This window comes from Myotis daubentonii, chromosome 1, assembly GCF_963259705.1.
Source record: "Myotis daubentonii chromosome 1, mMyoDau2.1, whole genome shotgun sequence".
NCBI lineage: Eukaryota > Metazoa > Chordata > Mammalia > Chiroptera > Vespertilionidae > Myotis > Myotis daubentonii.
In genome coordinates, this window is record NC_081840.1 from 101914304 (window position 1) to 101928771 (window position 14468).

General features: G+C 43.8%; 1 protein-coding gene across 1 annotated transcript in view; it reads left to right on the forward strand.

Annotated features, from left to right (window-relative positions):
* The first annotated feature begins 264 nt into the window (after positions 1 to 264).
* LOC132243114 (coiled-coil domain-containing protein 7-like) overlaps positions 265 to 14468 on the forward strand; it is a 50060-nt gene continuing 35856 nt past the window's right edge. The window contains exon 1 of the mRNA XM_059712738.1: positions 265 to 444. Coding sequence (XP_059568721.1) covers positions 408 to 444 — 37 coding nt within the window. The 5' untranslated portion in view covers positions 265 to 407. The remainder of the gene's footprint in view (positions 445 to 14468) is intronic.

The following is a 14468-nucleotide window of genomic DNA, read 5'->3' on the forward strand; positions in this document are numbered from 1 at the left end:
ATAAATTCACTGGGATGATGATTTCAATTTCCATAATAAAGAATTTATATGGAATAAATAGTGTTTAAGGAATTTTGAGACATAGCTTCTAAAATGTATATCTATTTTACTATTTCCTGGTTATTTGGTTTTGGAGATGTCACTAAAGGTCTCTGAACATCAGCATAATATGGCTGACATATTTATTCCATCTGTTCGAATATATGTTTTCATGAATTTGCAATCAAGTTATCTCAACAAAATTTTGATAGGCTAGATACAACCAACATATGTGCACTCATGGAAACATATATATTCCTATGTAAATGATTTGTACATAAATGATCACAATGACGTGTTTTTAAATCTATGTTTCAGTGGGGGCTAATGCAGAACACTCAACAGATGCAACTCCCCGTGGCATAAAAATGAGTCCAGTGAAGATACAATCAATGGAATTATTTGGTAAGAAGAAGAATTTAAAAAATAAAATATTCCAGTTTATTCACATTTTGGAGTTGAATTACGCCTGAAACTTAAAGAACAAAAGCACCTGTAGGTTACTATTACACGGAGAAAGGTTTTGATAAATACCCTTCTTTAATGAGTTAAATTCTTGTCTTAAGTGCAGGCAGACCTTGGAGAAACTTTGTGTTTTGTTCCAGACCATTGCAATAGAGTGAATATCACAAAACACAAGGCACATGAAATTTGGTGTTTCACAAAGTGTATAAAATGATGATTAAACTATAGTGAATTCTATTCTGTGTACAAAAGCATTTGATCTACAAAGAAAATAATATATGTATTTAATTGAAAATACTTTATGGCTAGAAACTGATAACAACCATCTGAAACTTCACTGTTATAATCATTTTGCTTATGTATGGTGATACCCCAATGTTGATGGTGGATGTTGGTTCAGACTGGTGGTTTCTGAAGTCAGGATAGCTGTGCAATTTTTTTTTTTTTTTTTTTTTAGACTTTGAATATTTTGTTTTATTCTTGGAAAGATTTCTGTGTCCATTCTTTCTTTTTTAATTGTTTTATTGCTTAAAGTATTACAAATGGTTTTACATATGTGTCCTTTTTTTCCCCCCGCCCTTGTCAATCCCCTGGCCTCCCTTACCCCCCAGTGTCTTATGCCCATTGGTTATGCTTATATGCATGCATACAAGTCCTTCAGTTGATCTCTTACCCGCCTCCCACTTGCCCCCCAACCCTCCCTGATCCTCCTGCTGCAGTTTGACAATCAGTTTGAGGGAGCTCTGTCTCTGTATCTGTTACTGTTCATAAGTTTATAATGGTCTTTATTATACACTAGGGGCCCGGTGAACGAAATTCGTGCACTGGGTGTGTGTGTGGGGGGGAGGGGCGGGGAGTGTCCCTCAGCCCAGTCTGCCCCCTCTCACATACTGGGAGCCCTCAGGCGTTGACCCCCATCACCCTCCAATCGCAGGATCGGCCCCTTGCCCAGGCCTGACGCCTCTGGCCTAGGCGTCAGGCCTGGGCAGGGAACCCTCATTTCCCCCCATCACTGGTTCTGCCCCCAGCCCAGGCCTGATGCCTCTGGCCCAGGCATCAGGCCTGGGTAGGGGACCCCCAGACTCCTCCGATTGCTGGCTCTGTCCCTTGCTCAGGCCTGATGCCTCGGCCAGAGGCGTAGACCCCCATCACCCTCCGATCGCCTGATCGGCCCCTTGCCCAGGCCTGACGCCTCCGCCAGAGGTGTCAGGCTTGGACAGGGGACCCCCATCTCCCCCCGATCACTGGCTCTGGCCCCTGCCCAGGCCTGAGGCCTCTGGCCCAGGAATCATGCCTGGGCAGGGGACCCCCATCTCCCTCTTATCGCTTGCTCCACCCCCCACCCAAGCCTGACGCCTCTGACCCAGGCTTCAGGCCTGGGCAAGGGGACCATCATATCCCCCCAATGCCTGGCTCCGCCCCCCACCCAGGCCTGATGCCTCGGCCAGAGGAGTTGACCCTCATCACCCTCCAATCACCAATCACCGGATCGGCCCCTTGACCAGGCCTGAGGCCTCCGGCAGAGGTGTCAGGCCTGGGCAGGGGACCCCCAGCTCCCCGCGGTTGCAGGCTCCGCCCCTGCCCAGGCCTAACGCCTCTGGCCTAGGCGTCCGGCCCGGGCAGCGGGGACCCGCAGCTGCAGCGGCCCCGCGATCGTGGGCTCCGCTTTAGGCCCAGGCAAGGGACCCCTAGCTCCTGGGACTGCCAGCTTCGACCGTGCCCAGCTCCCTTCGCTGGCTCCACCCCTACTTCCTGCTATCACTGGCCAGGGTGGAAAAGGCACCTGATTCGCTGATCATGGCTGGGGGGCAGGGCAAAGGCGGCTCCAGGGCCGCCTTTGCCCTGCCCCCCAGCTCTTAGCTCCCCCCTGGGTTTCCGATCACTGTCAGTGGCAGGGGGCTTCTTCCTGCTTTCCCTTTCGCCTACCTGTATTGTGCCTACATATGCAAATTATCCGCCATCTTGTTGGCAGTTAACTGCCAATCTTAGTTGGCAGTTAACTGCCAATCTTAGTTGGCAGTTAATTTGCATATAGCCCTGATTAGCCAATGAAAAGGGTATCGTCGTACGCCAATTACCATTTTTCTCTTTTATTAGATAGGATGAGTGAGTGAGATCATGTGGTATTTTTCCTTCATTGACTGGCTTATTTCACTTAGAATAATGCTCTTCAGTTCCATCCATGCTGTTACAAATGGTAAGAGTTCCTTCTTTTTTATAGCAGCATAGTATTCAATCGTGTAGATGTACCACAGTTTTCTAATCCATTCATCTACTAATGGGCACTTAGGCTGTTTCCAGATCTTAGCTATGGTGGACTGTGCTGCTAAGAACATAGGGGTGCACATATCCTTTCTGATTGGTGTTTCTGGTTTCTTGGGATATATTCCTAGAAGTGGGATCACAGGGTCAAATGGGAGTTCCATTTTTAGTTTTTTGAGGAAATTCCATACTGTCTTCCATAGTTGCTGTACCAGTCTGCATTCCCACCAGCAGTGCAGGGTTTTCCTTTTTCTCCACATCCTCTCCATCACTTGTCCTTTGTTGATTTGTTGATGATAGCTATTCTGACAGGTGTGAAATGGTACCTCATTGCTGTTTGGATTTGTATCGCTCAGATCATTGGTGACTTTGAGTATGTTTTCATTTGTCTAGCAGCCTTTTGTATGTGCTCTTTCAAAAAATGTCTATCTTGGTCATTTGCCAATTTTTTGATTGGATTGTTTATCTTCCTTTTGTTAAATTATATGAGTTCCCTATAAATTTTGGAGATTAAACCCTTATCTAAAATAGCATTGCCAATATATTCTCCCATGCAGTGGGCTTTCTTGTTTTGTTGATGGTTTCTTTTGCTGTGCAGAAGCTTTTTATTTTGGTGTAGTCCCATTTGTTTATTTTCTCCTTACTTTCCATTGCCCTAAGAGCTGTATTGGTAACATTGTTGCTACGATATATGTCTGATATTTTGCTGCTTGTGGATTCCTGTAAGATTTTTATGGTTTCCTGTCTTACATTTAAGTCCTTCATCTATTTTTAGTTTGTTTTTCTGTATGGTATAAGTTGGTGGTCTATTTTCATTTTTTTTTTTTTTGCATGTATCTGACTAAATTTCCCAGCACCATTTATTGAAGAGACTGTGTTGACTCCATTGTATGCTCTTGTCTCCTTTGTCAAATATTAATTTAGCATAATGGCTTGGGCTGATTTATGGGTTCTCTGTTCTGTTCCATTTGTCTATATGTCTGTTTTTTGGCAGTACCAGGCAGTTTGAGAACCATGGCTTGTTAATATAGCTTGATAGCTGGTATTGTGATCCCTCCAACTTTGTTCTTCTTTCTCAGGATTGCCGTGGCTGTTCTGGGTCTTTTTTTTTTATTCCAGATGCATTTTTGGAGAGTTTGTTCTAGAGCTTTGAAATATGCCATTGGTATTTAAATGGGGATTGCTTTGAATCTGTAGATTGCTTTGGGTATTATGGACATTTTAATGATGTTGATTCTACCAATCCGTGAGCATGGTATGTTTGCCCATTTTTTTATATCTTCCTGTATCTCCTATTCCATTGTCCTATAGTTTTCTGAGTATAGGCCCTTTACCTCCTTCGTTTAGTTTATTCCTAGGTATCTTAATTTTCTGGGTGCGGCTTTAAATGGCATTCTGTTTTTAGTTTCTCTTTCTGTGAGTTCATTATTGGTGTATAAAAAAGCTATAGATTTCTGGGTGTTAATTTTGTATACTGCTACATTGCCGAATTCATTGATTATGTCTAGCAGATTTTTGATGGAGTCTTTGTGGTTTTCTATGTATAGTACCATGTCATCTGCTAATAATGACAGTTTTACTTCTTCTTTTCCAATTTGGATGCAATTTATCTTCTTCTCTTCTGATTGATATAGCTAGCACTTCCAGAACTATGTTGAACAGGAGTGGTGAAAGTGGGCATCCCTGTCCTGTTATTGTTCTTAGAGGAAATGAACTTAGTTTTTGCCCATTGAGTATGATGTTGGCTGTAGGTTTGTCACATAAGGCTTTTATTATGTTGAGGTATGATCCTTCTCTTCCCACTTTGCTGAGAGGTTTTATCAAGAAAGGGTGTTGAATTTTGTCAAATCCTTTTTCTGCATCAATTGATATGATTATTTGATTTTTGTCTCTCAATTTGTTTATGGGATGAATCATATTTATTAAAAAAAAATATATATTTTATTGATATTTTACAGAGAGGATGGGAAAAAGATAGACAGCCAGAAACATCAAGGAGAGAGAACCATCGATCAGCTGCCTCCCGCACGCCCCACACTGGGGATTTGCCCACAAAAAACGCACATGCCCTTGACCGGAATCGAACCCGGGACCCTTCAGTCCGCAGGCCGACGCTCTATTCACTGAGCCAAACCGGTTCTGGCTCTGTGAAACTCTTTATCTCACCTTCAATTCTGAATGATAGCTTTGCTGGATAAAGTAATCTTGGTTGTTGGTTCTTGGTATTCATCACTTTGAATATTTCTTGCCACTCCCTTCTGGCTTGCAAAGTTTCTGTTGAGAGATCAGCTGACAGTCGTATGGGCATTCCCTTGTAGGTAACTGAGTATCTTTATCTTGTTGCTTTTACGATTCTCTCCCGTCCCCAGAGGGTCTGCCTCTCAGAGTCCCAGAAACCGATGCAAGCCTCGGAGAGAAAGCTGCCCTCGAGGTCCAACCGATGCCAGACAGTCCCGCTTCTCCCGTTTTTGTCTGGATCCCCAGAGACTCGCCCGGAACTGGAGCTCAGAGCCTGAGACTCCCTCCGGTTTAAACAGACAACCACACCCTCAGCTGCCAGCCCGCTCCGCACGCACCTCCGCACCTTTGTATTTTCCGCACTGCGCCTCCTCTGAGTCTCGGTATGTGCCGGGGTCCAACCCCAGCAGGTCCAGGGTTCCCCAAAGGTGTGGACAGAGTCGGCGAAGAAGGAATGACACGGAGACAGCGTTCGGTTGATCAGCAGCCTAGCCAGGATCTCTAGCCCGGATCTCCAGCCAAGTTCTGGTCTGGATCTCCAGAGAGGTTCTGCTCTGGATCTCCAGCGAAGTTCTTCTGTCTCTAGAGGACGTTCTGTGTAGGTTCTGTGCCTAGGCTCTGTCGCTCTTGGTCCTGTCTTCCAAGCCCTGTGTTCTAAGTTCTGTGTCTTTCTGTCTTCTGAATTCTGTCTGCTTAGAATCTCCAGCCCGGTTCTCCAGCCAGGTTCAGTCACCAGGTTCTAGTCAGGCTCTCCTGCCAATCTCTGCAGTCAGGTTCAGTCCAGGATCCCTTGCCATGTTCTCTCCATCGAAGCTCCTCCATCTCCAGGTTCCGCGTAGGTTCTGTCTTCTGAATTCTGTTCTAAGCTCTGTCTCTCTCTGTCTTGTTACATCTGTATTTATACCAGTTGATTTTAATCCTGTCAATTTCTATTGCAAAGGTTAGGGTGTTTCTTATCTCCATTCCAGGGAGTAAAGATTATGCAGCTTAAGCATGATTGTTTGTAGTTAAAGTGATTAATTACCCGCCTGGCACTTAGTTAAGGGGTTTTATTCCCTCCCTAACTTCAGGGGAAAATCCCTACCTGGGGAAACAACCTTTCTCAGAGATCTTGGTTAAAACACATAGTGCCAAGAAGGTGAGCAAACATATTAAGAACAGTATGCCATATATGCCAGGTCCCTTGAAACAGCAAGGATGGACTGGCTCCCAGCAAATTCCCCCTTTTTTATTTTTTAAAAGCAGGCATTAAAAAGAAAAACCCAAAATGCTCTCTTGTATCCATTTTAAGAGTAGGATTGGCGCTTTCTGCTATTACCTGAGTCCTGATCTATCACCCCAGGGAGAACTTGCCAATCCTGCACTTTCCTGGGGTGGAAAGGCTGCAGTGGGGTTAAGGATAAGGCTCCTTGGGCCTACCTTCTCCCATGCCTCTACATTTACCTTTCCAGCACCTTTCCTTCCTCAGAAAAGCATGGACATATTTCTTGTACAAAACGTTCTGTCTGACTGGGAGTAACCTTAATTCCTCTGCTAGCAAGCATATATGTTAAAAGATCAATACAGAGTCTTTTTTCTTTAGACTCAGTATGGCACATCTTCTTAATCTAAAGATCAATACAGAGTCTTCTTTCTTTGGACTCAGTATGGCACATCTTCTCAATCTAAGAATCAATACAGAGTCTTCTTTCTTTGGACTCAGTATGGCACATCTTGTCTAAGTTCTGTACTATCCACCTTCTTACCCTACTTATCCTCTGTAGGGGGGTCTGCAGTACCCTGGTGGAGTCCTATCCGCCCCGAGTGTGTGGTTCTCAATGGGGGGGGGGGGCGGGCTTACCTAGGGGAATCCTGTTCCAGGGCTTCCCAAAGGTGTGGACGGAGTCGGTGAAGACTATCCACCCTCTTCCTATGGTGGAGTCCTATCCGTCCCGAGTGCGGGGCGCTTACCTAGGGGTCCCTGTTCGGGCGCCAGATGCCGGGGTCCTGCCCCAGCGGGTCCAGGGGTCCCCAAAGGTGTGGACGGAGTCGGCGAAGAAGGAATGACACAGAGACAGCGTTCGGTTGATCAGCAGCCTAGCCAGGATCTCTAGCCCGGATCTCCAGCCAAGTTCTGGTCTGGATCTCCAGAGAGGTTCTGCTCTGGATCTCCAGCGAAGTTCTTCTGTCTCTAGAGGACGTTCTGTGTAGGTTCTGTGCCTAGGCTCTGTCTCTCTTGGTCCTGTCTTCCAAGCCCTGTGTTCTAAGTTCTGCGTCTTTCTGTCTTCTGAATTCTGTCTGCTTAGAATCTCCAGCCAGGTTCTGTACAGGTTCTCCAGCCAGGTTCAGTCACCAGGTTCTAGTCAGGCTCTCCTGCCAATCTCTGCAGTCAGGTTCAGTCCAGGATCCCTTGCCATGTTCTCTCCATCAAATCTCCTCCATCTCCAAGTTCCGCGTAGGTTCTGTCTTCTGAATTCTGTCCTAAGCTCTGTCCGAATCATATTTATTGATTTGTGGATATTTTACCATCCTTGCATCCACCTAATAAATCCCACTTGATCATGGTGTGCCAGGAGCCAGTCCATCCTTGCTGTTTCAAGGGACCTGGCATATATGGCATACTCTTCTTAATATGTTTGCTCACCTTCTTGGCACTATTGTATTTTAACCAAGGTCACCTCTCTGAGAAAGGTTGTTTCCCCAGGTAGGGATTTCCCCTGAATTTAGGGAGGGAATAAAACCCCTTAACTAAGTGCCAGGCGGGTAATTAATCACTTTAACTACGAACAATCATGCTTAAGCTACATAATCTTTACTCCCTTGAATGGAGATAAGAAACGCCCTAACCTTTGGAATAGAGATTGATAGGATTGGAATCAACTGGTATAAATACAGATGTAACAAGACAACAGGACACAGAACCTAGAAACAGAACCTAGAGACAGAAGAACTTCGCTGGAGAGAACATGGCAAAAGATCCTGGACAGAAACTGGCCACAGACCCTAGAGACAGAACCTAGAGATGGTACATGGCAAAGGATCCTGGACAGAAACTGGCTACAGAACCTAGACACAGAACCTAGAGACAGAAGAACTTCGCTGGAGAGAACATGGCAAAAGATCCCGGACAGAAACTGGAGACAGAACCTAGAGACAGAACCTAGCGAGAGAACCTGGCTGAAGAACCTAGAGACAGAAACTGGCTACAGAACCTGGCTAGAACATGGCAAGAGAACCTGACTAGAACCTGGTGACTGAACCTGGCTGGAGAACCTGGACAGAACCTGGCAGGAGAACCTAGCAAGAGAACATGGACACAAAACCTGGCTGGAGATCCTAACCAGAACTTTGCTGGAGATCCTGAACAGAACTTGGCTGGAGATCCAGACCAGAACTTGGCTGGAGATCCTGGCTAGAGATCCTGGCTAGGCTGCTGATCAACTGAACGCTGTCTCTGTGTCATTCCTTCTTCGCCGACTCCATCCACACCTTTGGGGACCCCTGGACCTGCTGGGGTTGGACCCCAGCAATGGTGTATGATCTTTCTAATGTAATGCTAGATCTGATTTGCTAGAATTGTGTTGAGGAGTTTAGCACCTATGTTCATCAAGAATATTGGCCTATAGATCTCTTTTTTTGTGTGGTGTCTTTATCTGGCTTTGGAATAGGGCAATGCTGGCTTCATAGAATGAGGTTAGATGTGTGCCTGCCTCTTGAATATTTTGGAATAGTCTGAGGAGGATTGGTGTTAGTTTTTCTTTGAATGCTTGGTAGAACTCCCCTGTAAAGCCATCTGGTCCAGGACTTTCGTTTACTGGAAGATTTTTGATCACTGCTTCAATTTCTTTGGTAGTTATTGGCCTAGCCCAGTTTTTGATTCTTCCTGATTGAGTTTTGGGAGCTTTTTCAAAAAATATGTCCATTTCATCTGGGTGGTCCATTTTGTTGGAATAGAGTTGTTTCTAGTACTTTTTCATAATCTTTGGATTTCTGTGAGGTCAGTTGTTACTTCATCTGTTTCATTTCTGATTTTGTTTATTTGGGTCTGCTCTCTCTGTTTCTTGGTGAGCCTGGCTAGAGGTGCATCAATCTTGTTTAACCTTTCAAAGAACCAGCTCTCGGTTCTATTGATCTTTTTTTGTTTGGATTTTGTTTGTTTGGACTTTATGCAGTTTATTTCCACTCTAATCTGTATTATTTCCTTCCTTCTGCTTACTCAGGGCTTTTCTTGTTGCTCCATTTCTAATTCTTTGAGTTGTAAGGTTAGGTAATTTATTACCATTTTTTAATTATTTATTTATTTATTTATTTTTTTTTTTGAGGTAAGCCTGTGGAACTATGAACTTCCCTCTCACGACTGCTTTCACTGTGTCACATGGATTTTTGGATTGTTGTGTTTTCATTGTCAGTTGTTACCAGGATGCTTTTTCTTTCTTTTTTGATCTCTATGGTAACCCAATCATTGTTTATTAGCATGCTTTTTAGCCTCCAGGTGTTTGATTTTTTTTTTTTATTGTAGTTGGTTTCTAATTTTATGCCATTGTGATCTGAGAAGATGCTTGATATCATTCTATCTTCTTGAATTTGGAGAGACTTTGCCTGTGACCCAAATGTGGTCTAACTTTGAAAATGCCCTGTGTGCACTTGAGAAGAAAGTATATTCCATGGCTTTGGGGTGAACTGTTCCTAAGACGTCAATTAATTCCATCTGATCTAGTGAGTCATTTAGGAATAATGTTTCTTTGCTGATTTTTTGTTTAGAGGATTTATCCAGTGGTGTCAAGGGGGTATTAAAGTCCTCTCTTATGACTATATTGCCATCAATCTCTCCCTTGATACCTTCCAGAACTTCTTTTATGTATTTGAGTCCTCCTGTATTTGGTGCATATATGTTTACCAGAGTTATATCTTCTTGTTGAATTTCTCCCTTTAGTATTATGAAGTGGCCTTCTTTATCTCTTATTATGGCCTTTATTTTGAGGTCTAATTTGTCAAAGAGTAGTATTGCTACCCCACATTTTTTCTTTCCAGTTCCATTTGCCTGAAAATGTTTTTTTCCATCCTTCACTTTCAGTCTGTGTGAATCCTTTGTTCTAAGGTGGGTCTCCTGTACACAGCAGATATATGGGTCATCTTTTCTTATCCATTCAGCTACCCTATGGGCATTTAATCCATTTTGATTTAAAGTTATTATTGATAGGTACTTGTTTGTTGCCATTTTTACCCTTTATGTCTGTGTTCCTTCTTCCCTTCCTATTTCTTCTTTTTACAGCGGATGCTTTAGCTTTTCTTGCATTGCCAGTTTGGTGGTAATAAACTCCCTTAGTCCTTTATTGTCTGTGAAGCTCCTGATTTCACCGTCAATTTTGATTGATAGCCTTGCTGGGTATAGTGTTCTTGGATTCAGACCCTGCTTTGCATGACTTTGTATATTTCATTCCATTCCGTTCTGGACTGATGTTTCTCTTGAGTAGTCAATTGATAGTCTGATGGGAGATCCCTTGTAGGTCACTTTCTGTCCCAATTAATACTGATATGGAGGGACAGGCTGACCCAGAGCAGGTTTCCTGCTCATCTCTCCTTATTCTGTTCCCCAGTTTCCACAAATTCACCTTCCCCTCCAGTCTTGGTGACCTTTTTTAATTGGAAGATCCTATGTACTGCGATTAGCAAGCAAATGCAAGGACAAAAAGACAAAGCAACCACACTGCCTCACGACTTTCTTCCCCCAGCACTGCGTGGCTGTTAATGAACTTCAGGCTGCCTTTCTTGGCAACTCTCCCATGGCTATGGGCTTAGATCTAGAGTCCCTCACTGCCAGCAGCCCTATGGACCCTCTTCCACATTCGATGGCTACATTGATCCCCATGGCCCAGGAACTGGTGCAGTGCAGTCTCCCTCTGGCATTCTAGTTCTGGCTGTTTGTGTTTCTCCCCGCAGCCCGGATCCCAGATTCCACCACTCTCCAGGTGACCTCTGACCTTTCAGTCCATGGATTGCCTCACCAGCTGTGTTTTATTCACCAATTCTTCATGGTTGTTATTTAATTCAGCTGTTCCTTGTATTTGCTCTGTGAGAAGGTGCAGGACCCATTCGAGTGTTCAGCCGCCACCTAGTCTCCCACTAGACAAATTTTGGCACCCGCGATTAGGGAGGCTAGAGTCTCGGTGATCGTGGGTTCCCACATGAGGCAACTGGTCCCTGGGCATTGTGGTTTTAGGGTCCTGGGAGGTATCCAAGGTCTTCCTGGGTGAAGGTAAGGCTGGGCTTCTGCTCAGAGCTAGTCTCCCTTTCAAGATGGCACGGCCTCTGCAGCAGAGTGGGCTGTTGCAGGAGAGATTTCAGCAGTAGTAGAGGCTGCCTGGCCAGGAGAGCCTGGTCCGCTAGTCCCCAACAGTCCTGCAGAATATAACTGTCCCTCACTCACAAAGACAGACACTCCCTTCATGTCCACGCACTCTCCTTCTGCTCTCCAATTCATACACTATTTTGCTGAATTCCCTCCCATTATCAGCCATCTTGGATCCACTGTAGCTATAGCATTTGAAATGTGCTTCTCATATAATAAAACTGAAATTACTCAGCATTACTCATCTTCACACATGTGCTTCAGAAGGGATGTAGTGAAGGCTGGTGTGAAACACCATTAATCTCAATGCCCTTCCCCTCAGAACTCTTGGGTGACCAGATGCCTAGTCAATTTATGGCAATATATTGAAAAGATTCTCTTTTCTGAATGGTTGGTCTTAGCAGTGGGCCAAAATACTTAGAAAATTGTGGTATAAGTACATGTGTTGTCAAGTGGGCATTGTTGTTCTCATCATAAAGCACAGACAGAGGAAATTGTATATCTATGTGAAGGGTGCTAGGATTTTTAGAATGGCAAATGAGCACTGGGTTTAATATAAACTCACCAGTTGCATGAAATCTTCATGATTTCGTCAACCTGTTGTTTGAAACCCTGGAGGAAGCCACGGACTTTTCCTCCCTGGCTATGCAAGTTCCTATTGCCGTTTTATTCAAAAGGAATGTTGTCAAACTTACGTTACCACAAGATTATATACCATTATTATTATTCTGAAACAGTGTTAGACTATTTATCCATTCAAAGTGACAAAAGGGTATTAAATACAAACACAGGCTAGTAAAATTTCAGTTCCCACAATTAAGAAAAATGTCTGTTTGTAAGTAATCAAGTACTTGATTACTATAACATAATTTATAACAATTTTAATAATGAATAGAATTTTTGCTTATTGGGCAAATACGGGAAAGATATTTTCCATTTTAGCAGACTGGTAAAGGACTAAACAAATTCTGTACTAGCTTACTTCAGATTTATTAATCTAACTACATTTACTAATTCAGATTACCTATAATTTTCCTTTTAAGATTTCTCTTCACAATTTTTCTACAACATTCACAAACCCTGTTACCCATTCGGGAAAAAAAAACCCCAAAACAACAAATCAGCTTTAGAACAACTCAATTTCATGTTTTCTTCAAAATCTATTACCACACTTCATGCCTCCTATTACCAAAACTACATAATTTCTTTCCAATTCTTTAGAATTCTTAACTCTTAAAACCTTAATTTTAAGTGACAAGTAATAAATATGTCTCAGAGTTGCAATACACTCACAGTTTAAGAGCTATATTTCAAATAAAGTAGAAGACATATTCATTAACAGATTAAAATCTACCCCCTAGATTCTCTGTAATAACAAGCCAAAAGTAGGCCAAGTCAGATTAATTAATATTTTAAGTATCCTCTTATTTCAAAATACCTAGATATTTAAAAAATGTTAATGTTTAACCCAGCAGAACTCCAAAGTTTTAAGTTACCAAATACTTTACTATTTTATTTTTCTTCAGAAAGAGGGAGTGGCCCTCCAGTGCCACTTCTTCAGCTTGCCCTCTAGGAGAAAATCTTGAGGAGTTTAAAAGGTTTATTTTGCATAATTTTCTTTCTGAATAGAATGGAGCAACATGAAATCTTGCATATTAGAAGAGATCTTATCCTATTTCAAAACAGAAATAAAAGCAACCCCTAAAGTAAATAAATGAGCACTTCCAAAAGGATAGACTGGGACATTAGCCTTAGAATCTGTCTTTCTTTCTTTTTTTTCAAACAGAGGTCAGGTTTTATTGACTGTGTTACAAAAAGAGCCAGTTTAGTCAAAAAGACCAAAGCCCATGTCATCATCAGACTCCTTAGATTCTTCTTTCTTTGCTTCCACTTTCTTCTCCTCAGCTGAGGCAGCAGGGGTGGAGGGTGCAGGACCTCCTGCTGGTGCAGCACTTGCTGCAGGGGCAGGTCCACCAGCCCCTACATTGCAGATGAGACTCCCAATATTAACATTGCCCAGAGCCTTTGCAAACAAGCCTGGCTAGAAGCTCCAACTTTTACACCAGCTGCTTTCATGAGGGCATTTATCTTATCCTCCATCAGGGCCTCAGTAGATGCATGTGAGCTCTGAGACTGAGGTCATGGTGAGGGTGAGGGCTGGGTGAGCGCTGCCGGAGTGGTACTAGTCTCCAGATGAAGTCTAGCCTTAGAATCTTATCTCACACTAACCCAGCCCAGCACATGACCTGTGGTCTGAGTGGCCAAAGCCTAAATAGCAGAGACAGAGGATCTCCTGTTTTCATAAAATGGTGAGGAGTGAACTAAGTCCCTAAAAGAAAAGAGAGCAAGCAAAGACCATCTGTAACCAAACTTACATTACACACAGAAAACTCTCACTAGCTAATCATTTGGGGCAACTGATGCCTTGAGAGGAAGAGCAGGGAGGTACCCAAGATTAAAAACTCTCAGTAGCTGCTGGGAAGTTCCTGAGATCCCTGCCATGGGTTCAGCTGGCCATTAGCAGCTAGGGCCCTCAGCAAAGTGGGAGATGACACATCTTTAAACAAATCAAACCCAACAATAAAGAGACACAAAATAACATTCAGCAGAGACACTCATATAAATATTAGAGGTCCAGTGCACGGAATTCGTGCATGGGGAGTGGGAGAGAGGCTCCCTCAGCTGGCCTGCACTCTCTCACAATCCTGGACTGCTGGCTCCTAACCGCTGGCCTGCCTGTCTGCCTGATCACCCCTAACCACTCGCCTGCCTGCATGGTCACCATAACCACTGGCTTGCCTGCCTGAACGCCCCTAACAGCCTCTGCCTGGCTGGCTGATCACCCCTAAATGCCTCTACCTACCTGCCTGATCGCCGGCAAGGACTCTAATGGTTGGCTGATCCCCCTGAACTGCTCAACTGACTGCCTTATCACCGAACCACTCTGTCTGCCTGCTTGATTGCCCTTAACCGCTACTGCTTCGGCCCCCACCACTGGGATTTTGTCCAGAAGGACGACCAGAATGACGTCAATGTCATTGGCTATCCGGTCAAATTAGCACATTATGCCTTTTTATTATAGATTTATAGGCATGCAAAACCCACAGACAAGAGCTTCACACCATTTTCCTTGTCT